We start from the raw sequence: 13,380 nt of genomic DNA, 5'->3' as shown, positions 1-13,380 counted from the left end.
AGTCGGTCATTGAGAATGACTTCCGAGCGAAAATTATCCATCACTTCGCGGCTCGAGGAATTCGGCTTTTTTGGCAGGTTTTTGGGAGGCACAGGCCTTTCTTCCGGGCAATTCTTGTGTTTCTGCCTAATCCGTTCCTGGGGGTCGTATCGATCTTCTCTCGTCTTATGCCTTGGCCGTTTCTCAAACCTTGGTGAAGGGGTGCCTGCTAAGACAAACGTGTCGCTCGGTTCAGTTGGGCCCATTTGTTGGTATCTTTCTGTCGTTGGAGGTACCCGGGCTGCTATCTTGGCTGGGTTGGCGATGATGGAGCTGTCCTGTGAACGAGTGCGTTTATGGCTGCGTCGAGGCGCGTCCTGAAGAGGAAGGCCGTGAGGTCGCCAGGTCAAAGGATTCGAATGACCTTGATCTTGATGATATCGGTCCACGGGCTCCGGAAGAACTACTCCTCCTCGACTGACGTTGACAAGCCAGTTTTCCACCAATCCAACAGTGTTGTTTCTTGCATCTGAAGCCAGGACAACGCCCGAAACTTGATCTACTCGTCCTGAATTGGAGTCAAGTTGATGCCCTGCTTTCTCCTTTGCTTTAGAAAGACTATGACGGTGGCCGTGTTGTTCATCATTACGATGTTGAGCACGACTCCGATGGTGCTTAATAAGGCGGTGTGCCATCGCATGCTGCGTCTGCGCTCCTCGGCGTAGTGGCTGGATCGTAGCCCAGATCGTTCGGCGGCATGCAAAGAGCGCGGGCCGAACTGAAGGAGGAAACAGCTGAATTGGTATACTCGGACAGTAACGGTTGGGTTCTCGAGTTGGAGACTTCACTGCGGGTGGTTGTTGTGATATTCTTCATGGAAGGGAGCTTAGCCGGGTCGAGTGCCTGGTCTACTACGATGTCCACAACATCGGCCATTTCTAGCAGTTTCGTGACCTATGACGGTCTTGCACTTTCTCCGTGTTGAATTTTGTCGACATCGCTCTCCGTTAGTTGTTGCCAGTATACCTGAAAGAAGGAAGACACCGTGCCGTCAGAACGAAATGGAAGGTGGGGCCTTCCTCGTCTGTGGAAGACTTCGGCTGTCGTTCTACGACGATGCAAAGAAATCTTCTGGTGACAGGCACCAGATTTTCTGCGCAATGTAAAAATGGCAAGTATGAGCCCCTAAGCGAGAAGCCAGCGTATCCCCAGATCATGTGCCGAATTCCATGTTTCTCCCGTGGCTTCCTTCTCATGTCCACCCACTTCTCTGTGTCAACCTCCACTGCGTTGCTACACGCCCTTATTTTCAATTCAACACAGCGCCGTTCGTGTCGGGGACAAATGCCATTGAACATCACTTTGTACGATTTTCTCTGGCTTCAAGGGAGACAAACTTCACCTACCTTATCCGAAAGTTCTTCGCGACAAGAATGCTAACTTGACAGTAGTTATCTCGCCTAGAATATTGGTTTTGGGTCTGGCATACTAGTACTCAAAAACCCCTCAGAACTGTGAACCGGTGTCAAGATGTTCGTGTACAGCGCCGGCATGGCACTTCCGGCAGTCTTCTTGGTCAAGTTTTCAAGCTTTGTGGCAGTAGACCGATTCTCCATCGCTTAGCTCTCCCTGCGATCATTGGGCATAATTAATGCACCGTTTTACTCGTCGCTGGGAAATCTCTCGGTTCTACCGCATGCCGCCGGTTTTACAAGGAATACCGTAGCACGATGGTTCCAAGCAGGCCGAGCTATGACACGACGCAACCTCGAACGGTTGCGGGGTACGAGGCACAATGGAAAGTCCTGACTTCCTATGGAGGGATTCGTTGGGCATTACAGCATCGCTACCCAATTTGACTCGATGTTTGGGTCTGACCAAAAGCGACAGCGGCTAGTCGGCGCACTGGATATGTGATCTATGCAAGCCCCAACTTGCGGTCGTCTCAGGATGCCAAGACATGGCTGGCTGGTGGTGACGGAACCTGTCTTGTGTCAATCCCCGGCCGAATGCTATTGATAGCATCGCCTTGGCTATGGGGAAGCTGCGCCGGATAAGAGCCGCCCTGACAGATGATTGACAGCCGAGTATGCAGGCCCTTACCGATGGCTTGCCCATGACCGTAAAATTGCCCAAGCCGTGCCTTCACACGTATTTTGATATTGGCTTGCCAACCCAATCTTTATCATTATCTCGATCCAAACACTGCCACTATAGGTATCAAATGGTCTCTGCATTCATCACATGGCCTGGAAGAACTGCGGATAAATGTTGCTGTTGCCCTTGCGGCACGGCATTTTCTTGTGACTGCGAGAAATCAACGGCCGGAAGTTTCGGTCGACTACGACGTCAACGGCGTCACAGCATCTTGATCATTCCAAAGATTCGGTCCAGATGCGCGCTGAAGCTATTGGCATTTGAGATCAGCCTAACCGACATTGCGCAGGGTCGCATCGTCCGTGACAACGCACGTGGCTGCAGGAGTTCCCCCCTCACGGAGCAGGCCAAGGCGCGGTATCTGGACATGTCGAAGACAACGTTGTCCAAAGCTCTGCGTGTTTTGCGGGCAACAAAGTCCGGGTGGACCTGCGAAGAAGGCGCAGCAAGTTTCACCTTCGTCCAGTCAAAACATGTTAATTATAGACGATCCCTAGCAGTTTCAGATGTCTCTGGGATCTTTAGAAGAGCTGCCTACCAGGCACACGAAAATCATCGACAAGATGGCATTTTAGTGAAAGCCAAGGAACTATGATCAGAGAAGCAACCAAGCGGTGTGAAGACGCCGGAACATGGAGCCGTCTTTCAACCTTGTATCTCCGGCTGGATCGCGGCCATGTGCATTAGGTTTCCTGCTGGTAGTATTCCAGAGGCCAAGTTACCCCTCCATTTGCTCAACTGGAGGTCCCCGGCTGTTGGCCCATGCGGCATATCATGGCGACTATACTTCCAAGGGTGTGGACTGATAGAGGTTAAAGGTCCCACTACCTTAGTCCCTGAAAATGGGCTGCCCCAGCGTTCGACACATCGCTGCATCGCGTTTTGTGATTGTCGAAATCTTTCACATGGTGCGCCGTTCATTCCCGCGCATCGAAACTCGGTGCTTGGAGCATGAAGGCGGTGATGGCAGCAGAGCACAATGGCCTTGGGTGCGTGTCGATGGCCCACCGGATTGGTTGTTTGCCGTCGAGTCGCACAGACGGAACGGACAATTATCGGGTGATAAGGTAGCAGATATACCGGATTCATTGAGGGGTCGTTTGTGCGCCGTGCGCAGCTTGGGGGAGGGGCAATTTACTGCCAAAACCAAAATTGACGATGCCATTGTACGACAGAGGGGTTATGGCTATCCGCGTCTCCACTGGATCGACCATCTCTCCACTGGCATGGAGGACATGGACTTTCGGCCGCACCCACATTATGAAGTTGTCAACATCACAAATTCACCCACATCGCAGTACTTAGCTGCTCCTGGACCTCTAGCTGGTCAGTGCCGACCAAGGGGTGGAGCTTCGATGGATAGCATTGAGCGTTTTGTGCGCCAAAAAGAGGTTGGTTACCGGGATCTCTCCAAGGCCGCTAGCTCACAAGTCGAGCTCTCCCTAAAAGGAATGCCTCGCGCGCCCTCTCGCACGAGGAGTATTCAATGCCGGTGAATAGGGCTCGTCCCAGCGATATGGTTGGTCACATCTCCGCGTATGAGAGAGAGTGTGTGAGACCACGCAAGAGGACGGAAGGACAAGCCGAAAAATGATGAGGGAAACGTGTCGGAAGAAAAGGTTGGATCCTTGAAACGCATTGGACGACAGCCAGGAACAGACTGCCGACCGATACTACATACCACGAGCAATTCAACGGACGAGGGATATAATATAAGAGCAAAAGAGAGGAAGAAGAAGGCTGTCCCGGTCCTCCATGACGCCTGCGTGGGATGTAGGCCGCATGGACAAGGGCATGCCGATAAACGAGTGGACGGTTGCGCTAAACACACAGCATGGGTGGCGGCAAGGGGACGGCGAATGTCGCAATTCGATGGCTGGACTAGATCAAACAGACGAGATGCACCTTCCATGTAACGGAGGTCTATTCCGTATCTTGCCATCAGCCATGAACGTTTGGTCGACACAGCACATGGTGGAATGCAAGCCGAGTCAAGAAATCGGTGCAGCAGGCTCTGCAGCAACGACATGGTACACAACTCAAGTCAAGGACTGGGAGACCCACTTTCAGGAGAAGGTAGACGTTGGAGAATGATGTTGCAGCTCCAAGATGTTCATCTTGGTTCAAACTGGGCATGGTGAAAGGAGGCTGTGCAAAGTGTGGGGTCGAATGGGAATGTCACTCTTGGACCAGTGCGTCCGCAAGTAGGCAGGCCAAGCCTGTCGTCCCGCGCAGGTGTTTTCCAGCACCAGCACCAGCACGACCGGCAGCCATGGCGGACGGGATGCAGAGATGCCAATCTGTTTCTGGTGTCAGGATCCCACCCTCTTGTTCTTCCCTATCCCTTTCTCACTTCCTCTCAGACTCTCAGAAATTGCTCTCTGACACAACATCCCGACCTTCTCGATGCCACACCCCTCTACAGAGTACGGCATTGCTAGCCTCTGTCCGCCCCCTCCTCCATGATCAATCTGTATTTCCCCGTCGCCTGAGTCTGTGCACGAGCAAAGTCTCGACGGACTGCCGCCACAATCCAAGCTACATCGTCCATTCACAGTATGTACCAAATCAGCGTGCCGGAATTTTGCTCGCCTGCAACCAGGCAGTAAGTCTTTTCGCCTGACAATCCCCTGCATCGGCTAGGTTCATGGGTTCTAAGAAGCTTTCCGTGGCCCTGGTCTCTGCATCCCATCCCACCACACTTGCAGGCGCTTGGTCAGCCATTTGGACTGAGAGTGTGGGCATATTGGGCACGATGATCCGTCTTGACTGACGGGCAGCAGCGGGGTGCGTGAGAACGGAGGCTGGTGATGGCGGCGATGATGATGAAGCTGTTGGGCGCCCGGCGAGGCTCAACTGTTGCGTGCAAACAGGCCCCGAGGAGTGGTTGCCTGGAGGCAAAAGTACGTAAGTGCGTGCGTCTCGTCGTGCGTTGTCTTACCTGTACCTGCCGCGAGACGCGGCAACGTCTACGACGCCGGTTGCGACAGCAGGGTCCCGCGGCGACGACGACGATGTTGCGACCTCCCAGAGCTGCGCCGCACCTCAGGCAGCTCCTACCCCGACGGCGGTCTGGCAAACTGCGGGCGGACCGAGGCTTCGTACAGGGCCGGGTTGGTTTAGACCGACAGGAGGCAGTCAGTCGTGTCTTGTGGTTGAGCCTGACTGGCAAACTGGTTGCGGCAGGGGATATGACGGGGCAGAGGTATCGCGGGCTTGTTTGTATCTGTACAGGTGAGGCTTTTCGTCTGTTTGATGCTTGTTTGGGAGGGGGAGCCAACCCTGGTGCCACACTTATGCTCTGGTCGAAACATTTCATGGGCGTTGGGCCCTTCCTTCTTCCTTTCCATTTGGTCGTCTATCCCACCCCTTGCGCTGAAAAGCCGAATTTGGGATGTGGGCGGTCCCCTCTTTACCATCCCCCATGACACTGAATATTCATGGATGGATGGATGGGTTTTCATGGGTCCCTCTGCCCCGGGCAGATCTCCCAGATGCCTTGGCCCTTGCCTCGTGTGCCTGAGCAGCAGTACATAGTAGCAGAGGAGGCGAGCAGGGAATCAAGCGACCCTGTGAGGTGCGGGCATGTACTCTTCAGGTTGGATTAGGGTGAATGGCAAGGAAGGTACAGTGCTTGGCGCGCGTATGTGTATGCGTATCTTACCGCAGGCAAGTCATTTCTCCTAGGTACGCTTCGTTTGTTCTTCATCTGGTAATGCAGGCCAGGTATCAAACTGCCGCAGCGGCAGAGTTGCTCGCCCTGATCTCGTCCTTGGTCGCGGGTTTTCGCCGCCCGCTGGAGATGGAGCCCATGGCGGCGGACCCTGCGTCCATCACATATAAGATGGAGGGACCGGCGACGCGGTTGGGATGGCGGGACGCGGAATTCAAGGCGAAAAAAAGCGAACAGAAAGTTGAGAAAAAGCGCGATTATTCGAAAACAATCCCGACATCGACTGACCTACGCCTGTCCTAGTTGAACCTCTTCGTTTCCCCCCCCCTCTCTCTCTCTCTCTGCCTGCCGCTACTACTACCACTACTACCTTGTCGTTCAGGGATCGGTACTTATTTTCTTTCTCTGTGATTCCAATCAAGCCCCTTTGCGCTCTTTGCCGCATCGTACTTTTCTTCCCCTCCTCCCTTTGAATTTTTCTCATCGTCTCTGCATCAACAACAAACGACAAAGAATTCCGCAACTGGACATCTGGACAAAGGAACCAGTCACGACAGGTACGTCTCTGGGTCTCTCGCGGTCAGAAAATTCATCCTTTGCGCCATTCCCATCTTGCGTCTTTCTTTTGCCTATTCTCCCGCCGTCCTTCTTAGTGTGTATGAATATTTTCTTGTTCCTACCTTCCCGTTCGCCCGTTACCTTTTCCTGCTGCCGCCTCAGGCCCAAGCTGGCCCAGACTGTGGTCCGTCCCTCCAGGTACCTTGCAGGGTAATTAGCGACGGGCGGTACATGGACCGTCATTCTTTCTTGCCCTACCGTCATCCAGAACAAAGACGGTACCTGCCCCCTCCCCTCCCCTCCTCCACTTGCCCCGACTCACTGGACCCCTCCACGTCCCGCCGCCACGAGCTCTTTCCCATGCGTGCCCGTTCCACGTTCCCCCCTCCTCCTCCTAAGGCCCGATTGCAGCAAGAAACTGGCTGCGGCGGCGACGTCGTCGACAAAATAACGGGCAATTGCTGGCCGGGGAGGAGCTGGGAAGCTGGAAGCTGCTGCTGGAGGAGCTGTTGCCTCCTGCTTCCTGCTTCTGCAGTCCCGCGGCCCCCCGTTCCGCTCCTACCTTGCCTTTCCTCAATCCACCCCGCCTACCTTTACCGGCACCGTACCGTCCTGTCCTGTCCAGTCACTTGCCTTCCACTCCCACTCCCACTTCCACTCCCACACTCATACACCACAAACCTTACCTACCTTGCCTTGGGGCCTATTTTTTTGCACTGCCTCAACGCCCTCTCCTCCATCCATTCAAAAATTTCCCGCTAAGCAAGCAAGCAGCACTCACTTCCTTTCTCTCCCCTCAAGGTGGCCTTTCATATCCCTCTCTCTCTCACACACTCACCCCTCCTTCCTTTTTTCGATCCATCAAGCCCAGAGATCCAAACCTGACGTCTGTCAACCACTCCCACCAACAGCCCACCTAATTCCAACCACCAGGTCCGTATCTTGCCCTCGCTCTCTCCTCTCCTTCTCCCTCCCATAACACAATACGCAACGCGACCTACGCATACGCGCACGCCCAGCACTTCTTTGTTTGACACAGCCTGCATTTGCTGCCCTCTGCCTCCCCGCATCGCCATCATCCGGCTTTGAATCCTGTACGTTTGCTTTGTCGCCTCTGCCGCTCCGCTTTGCGCACCATCATCAAGTGACAAAGGCAGTATTCCAGCACTGCCTCCTCCATTTTGCTGTGCGGATCGATGCAGGCCCGCCAGAAGCACCTTGGCTCTTCCACTGGGAAGTCCCAAAAAGAGCCTTTTTCCTGTCCCTCGTCTTCTTCACTCGTCCGGTCCCCGCTTGGCGCCACTTGAGACCACTTGCATTTATGCATCGCAGTCTCCCTTGGACTTTTCCCGTCAGACAGACCCTAACCCGACCAGACAGACCATCAAGCTCTTTCGCAAAAACAAACAACCATCAAAATGTCAAAGCTCTTTATTGGGTATGTTTCCCCCGCATTGGCGCATCCAACGACGCCAACCATGCCAAACATGCTTTTGCTGACAAGACGTTCTCCAGCGGCCTTGCATGGCACACTGAGGAAGGCACCCTCAGACAGAAGTTCGAGGAGTTCGGTGCCGTTGAGGAAGCTGTAAGTACTGATCGTCCGGTCCGCGAAGAAACTTTCTGGAAACTTTCTTGAGAGTGGCGTTGCAGTAGACATTGGAGAGACACTCTGTCCCAATCGTCCAGCAAAAGAGAGAGAAAAAGAGATCTGACCCGTGTTTTTTCCCGTTCTTGAAGGTTGTTGTAAAGGACCGCGACACTGGCCGCAGCCGTGGCTTCGGCTTCGTCCGTTACACCCAAGATGGAGATGCCCAGAAGGCCATTGCCGCCATGAACAACGTCGAGTACGCTGCCTTTGCCAAACTGTTTTCCATTGCTAGCTTGTCCCGGCGCAATGATCGTGTGAGAAGATCGCCCAACTGACACGAGCCATTGATAGGTTTGATGGACGCACTATCCGCGTCGACAAGGCCTCCGACAACGGTCCCCGTGGCGGCGGCGGCGGCGGCGGCTTCCGCGGCGGTTTCGGTGGTGGACGTGGCGGCTATGGCGGCGCCCCCCCTGTGCCCTACGGCGCTGCCCCCGGCGGATACCCGGTTGGCGTTCCCAACATGTATCAGCAGCAGCAGCCGGCTTACGGCCGCGGTTACCCCCCTCAGCAGCCCTACGGTGCCCCTCCCCAGGGTGAGTTGGTTCCGTGAAATCAAGTCGTCGAGTACACCGCTAACATTCATTTGTAGACGGCGGCTACGCTCCTCAGGCCCCGTATGGCTACCAGGACCCGTCTCAGCAGCCCCAGGGCGGCCGAGGCTATTAGTGCTCGCTAGATTTCGGAGATTCGTTGCCCGCTGGTTGTCGATATTCGCAACTCGGGAGCACGCGGCCAAGAGATGTTGCCGACGATACCTCCTCCGAGTCTGACAGACGTTCGTGTGCGCGCCCGTTGGTTCGATCGAGCATTGGTGATATTCTTCGCTGCAACACAATACCCGGTTCTTCTGTTGCACTGGATCTCTGGAAAATTAAAACCCCAACCCGCGGTCAAGGGTTGGTAACGGCCTAGTCTTCTCTCTCAAATGGAATGGTTTTCTGTTTCTGTCTTCATTGACCTTTACCTCTCTCCCTTGGATGTTGTTGGTTGCTGCTCATGGTTGATCTCGTTCGCAATTGGTGATGCTTGTTCCTCGTGATTCTGGGTGAAGCAGGAGGCTGAGGGCTCCTCGAAATCGTCTTGGAAGTCGACGGATTTGTGGTCTAACGCTACTTGTCTGCATGCTTGTCTATGATGCGTTTAGAACAGGGTACTGGGCTGACATGGCTCTAAAGTGTGCCATGATGGGGCAAAGGGGTCATGATAACAAGGAAGAGGTAAAAGAATGTGCATAAAACTCTTCAGCCTATCTTCTCTGTCTCCTCCTGCTCCTTGACACTGGCTTCTTGCTGAGAGTTGTTGCTGACAGCGGATGGCGGGAGCGGTTGAAACGAAGCCACATCACCGGAACCCTCATGCTCGGCGGCGATGATGGCCCGGACTCGGTCGGAGAGGTCAGTAATGTGAACGTCACCGCTCTCGGGGCTCAGCTCGTCCAGGGCTTTCTCAAGGCCGAGGAGGTAGTCGATGTTCAGTCCACTCGGACCGCGGCTCTTGCGAATGTGAGCAGCGAGAGCCTGGGGATCCTGAGGACCGACAAACTGGTCGTTGTCCGGAGTGCCAATGTACACAAGAGTACGAATGGGCTCAGAGCCGTCAGCCGGGTAGAATGGGGCGTAGTGGATGGTGTAGCCGTTGATCTCGCGGATGTCGAGGTAGTCCTTGACCTCGGCGACCTTGTCAGCCTTGATGCGGTAGGCGACGCCCCATACACGGTCAGGAGCTGAGTCGTGGTGGTCGGTCAGCTGTTCCCAGAACGAACGTTCGATGAGAGTGACGACACGACCCGGGGCCTCGGGTGTGCCTCTGTGATCTTGACTGATGATGGGGTTAGATGTCTCGAGGACAGAGAGCAAGCACGTCATGGACCTGTTGGGATGAGATGATTACCTTGCCTAGAGAGGAGTCAGTAAGATGAAGTGAGATCGGACGAGAGCAGAACATGTAGTGCAAATAAGCATTGGTGACAGCGGGCGCTAAGGCGAGGAGAAAGCCTCACGTCCCGTGGGGCCGGGTAGGACGAGTGCGGCAGGGGGGAAGGGAAATGGAAGACGAACTTGCCAAAAGCGACGGACATATCCTGTCACCCAACCAGGGATTCTCCTATCTGCGGGGTGTAAGATGACAAAGATCAGCCGGCAGCTCGGATGATGGCTAGAGAGGGGAGGTAAGGGGGGCGGAAGGGAGATGAGGCTAACCGAAGTGTGGCGGAGGCTTCCATATCAAACTCCTGAAGAACGGGGTTTGTAACGTTAGGACCGACATGCGTAAGGCTTGTCCGCAGCAGGGATGTGTGCGGGAGGGTGGAAGAAGGTGAAGGACAAGAATCGACCGAGAGCGAGACCGACAGGGATCGGAGATCTCGAGGGATCGAGGACGTACCCATAACCGTAAAGCCAGAACTCGCCGTTAGTCGAGAGGTCATTGTCGGCCATGCCGGATGTCGTAAGTTCGGCGGGATTTCGGAGACAGTGCCCACGCGAGGGAGGTGTGACAGACGTGAGGATATGAAAAGTGACTGACAGCCGAGTTGCTGACTTTCCGTCTGGTTCAGAGCGAGAGCAGGGAGGTTTGCGTCTGGTACACACAATCTTCTCGAAATCTGGAAAGGAATATCAAGCAAATTAGTCCTGATGTGGTCTAACTCGCGTGCGGCCTTCACGAGACACTGGAAGCAGTAGAAACAGCTCGGTGACCCATCTTGGATCTCTTAGGCACTTGCCTGGCTGCGAGATGGTCAAACGTTGTGAGAGCCGTCAGTGACATCCGAGAGCGGCAAACCGCAACGGTTGAATTGTCGTGATGTGAGGGCTCCCAGAAAAACGCATGCGCACATGCTGACCATTAACAGGTAGACAATCTTTCAGGAACTGGAGAAGAGAAAAAGGAAAAGGAAAGATACGAGGAGGGGGTGGTGGTGATGGTGGAGGAAGAGTCAAAAACGGAGCAGACGGAAAAGACAAAGGGGGAAGGGATGTGTAATCTGAAATGTTCCGGGGGGTTCGCTTGAGAAGAGAAAATGGATCAGCGTACATACAATGAAGAGGGGAGAGAGAGGCGGACGGGGAACGGAGGGAGAAAAGTTCGGTGTGTTCGAGAAGGTTGGGCAAGAGACGAGTTGAGGGCCGCGAATCTGCAAAAGCTGGAAAGCATACGCAATCCCGCTTGCCGGCGTCCCGTGCTCGAGGCTCGGCGTTCTGGGGAGGGGCGTTGGTGCCGGGGCTGTTGTGGGGCGGGACTGGAGGGGAGGGAGGAGAGGTGAGGAGAGACGCTGGCAAGGAAGGGCGTTGGGGTGGTACGGCTGGGTACTGTCCACGCTCACGCTTCACACGACGAAAAAAGACGAGATGTCCGTCCGATATGTTTCTGTCTACTAAAGCACACATGCGAAGAAGAGTTACCCTCGAGGTTAAAAACGGCGTCTGCCCACTGGCCGGATCATGTCAGGTGTGTTGGCAAGTCGAATTGGCCTTGACAAAATAAGCTTAACGGGGATACCATGACGACTAGTCGACCACCTCATATTAACGATGTCATGCCGTCCGGCCCGGCGAGCAGGTGTGTGTGTGTGTGTTGAGTGAATGAATGAATGAATAATGTATGGTTGGATGGATGGGTCTCCCTGTGGTAGATACATACTGGTCTAACACATGGTCCAATGTTCCAACGTGCTGTGTCTGATGATCAGGCGCGAGGGAGTGAGTAAGACTGTCAGTCAGTAAGGCGGTGGGTGGAAAGAAGCGATGCTGGACCACTGCAGCGGTTCCGGGCTGAAATAAAGTGCTCAGGACCCTTTCCACTTCGCGATCTGTATCTGCAACCGTATCAAATACCCGGTTCCGAGACGAAGGAAACACCCCTTGGGACCCCTTGGGGGCATTGAGTGGATACATCGTGCCGAATCGAGGGCCTACCGACGCATGTCACTGTTGAAGATACGTATACCGTACATAGTACGAACTGACGCTAAGCGCGTATATTGATGGTGCTGGGATGAATGCTAGTGCTATTTCCACACCTGAGCCTTACGGGCAAGCTCTTGACGGGGGCTGCCCGGTCCATTCGATTGGCAAACCGTTACTGTAGCATGAGCAACATGTGTCCTCCACACCAAGTTGTCGAGGTACCTATTTCCTGAATTGACAGCTCACAATTCCCCCGGTGCCGCGTCGACTTTTACTCACAACGGAATAGATGGTGTGGTGGGGTTGCCAAACCAGGCTCACTCATTGCCCGACTGTCAAGACAACTACTGACAAGATCAGGGTGAGGGTTCCGGACCCAGTACGCTTTCCACTTCCCGGTCCCCCTTTCCTGGCTGCCTTGTGACTTGCTTGCGTCTGGGTCCCGAAGAGCAGGAAAGAAGGCCCAAGAAGTCTGGCGTCAATATTGCCTTGTAGGATTGCATAGTCGATACCCAACTTTAACTTTTTTCTTGCCTCGCCGAGTTTCCATACGACTTCCTTGGGTGAGACTCTTTTCCTGGCGGGGTTTTTTTTTGAAGCTCGCATTCCCAGAATATCAATATCACAGACACCCACCTCGTAGGCCGACTGTGGACAATCGCCGGTTCATCCCATCCCGTCTTTGGTTTCATTTTTGCCATCTTCGCACTCTCTTAGGGTGCAGCCCAACTAGCATCCGCTGCCGTTACACCTTTTTGCGCATCACACATCCTTTCTCCTCACCCTCTTGACGCAAGACGCAATACACGAGACGCAGCGCCCAAACGCCCCGACTCGTACACCGAGGCCTTCTTCGACGTTGCTTCCCTGCGTTGTTGCCGCCCGTGCCATCCTGCGCCCCAAAAGTTGCCCCGGTCCGTTTACCGAGCGGTATTCCAAGGCCAGATAAGCCTCTCGTCCATCCACCCTGCCATCACCCTCCCCCCTCTCCAAGGAAAGAAAGCCTCGTCCTGCCTCGAACCGACGACAAACAACATTACACCAGCAAAGCAAAAGCTCGCTCAGCCTAAGCCTCACTTCACACACCGGAGCGTGCGGCTGAACCCCCCTCTCTGCTTATCACGTTGAGCTCCGAGCCCGATTGGCACTTCCACAGCCTCCGCCGCAGCCTAACACACATACCCGCGTGGACCAGCCCAGCAGCCCTACTACCTCTCTTGCCTAGCGTGCCGACTGCCGCCTGACGTTGAGTCGTGGTCCCCTGTCTATCCTCGCTTTTTCTGCCTTCACTAGTACATAGCTACTGCGGCTCCCCCCCCTCTCTCTTCAGCCCACAGTAATCCCCCACCTCAGCGACTTCATATAATCCAGGAGCCGCGCAATCGAGTCGTCTCCAAAGAACGGTTTCCTCCTCTCCCCTCGGACGATCGCTCTCCTTTCGCGTTAAAGTCACA

General features: G+C 54.5%; 3 protein-coding genes across 3 annotated transcripts; 1 reads left to right on the top strand and 2 right to left on the bottom strand.

The window, feature by feature from the left end:
• Nucleotides 1-654: 654 nt before the first annotated feature.
• On the bottom strand, nucleotides 655-915 carry ColSpa_00292 (uncharacterized protein; the record flags this gene model as incomplete). Its single annotated transcript, XM_049266504.1, has 1 exon — nucleotides 655-915. The coding sequence occupies one exon, from the start codon at nucleotides 913-915 to the stop codon at nucleotides 655-657; it is 261 nt and encodes an 86-aa protein (XP_049122461.1).
• Nucleotides 916-7,785: 6,870 nt separating this feature from the next.
• On the top strand, nucleotides 7,786-8,687 carry ColSpa_00291 (cold-inducible RNA-binding protein; the record flags this gene model as incomplete). Its single annotated transcript, XM_049266503.1, has 5 exons — nucleotides 7,786-7,805; nucleotides 7,883-7,955; nucleotides 8,108-8,214; nucleotides 8,310-8,554; nucleotides 8,611-8,687. 5 exons carry the CDS (start codon nucleotides 7,786-7,788, stop codon nucleotides 8,685-8,687), a joined length of 522 nt encoding a protein of 173 aa, XP_049122460.1.
• Nucleotides 8,688-9,262: 575 nt separating this feature from the next.
• Nucleotides 9,263-10,456, bottom strand: ColSpa_00290 (glutathione-specific gamma-glutamylcyclotransferase; the record flags this gene model as incomplete). The annotated part of the gene is made up of 2 exons (XM_049266502.1): nucleotides 9,263-9,834; nucleotides 10,285-10,456. 2 exons carry the CDS (start codon nucleotides 10,454-10,456, stop codon nucleotides 9,263-9,265), a joined length of 744 nt encoding a protein of 247 aa, XP_049122459.1.
• Nucleotides 10,457-13,380: the final 2,924 nt, after the last annotated feature.

Source organism: Colletotrichum spaethianum (assembly GCF_022836535.1).
Source record: "Colletotrichum spaethianum MAFF 239500 DNA, contig01, whole genome shotgun sequence".
Classification (NCBI taxonomy): Eukaryota; Fungi; Ascomycota; class Sordariomycetes; order Glomerellales; family Glomerellaceae; genus Colletotrichum; species Colletotrichum spaethianum.
This window is presented reverse-complemented; position numbering and strand designations above follow the sequence as displayed.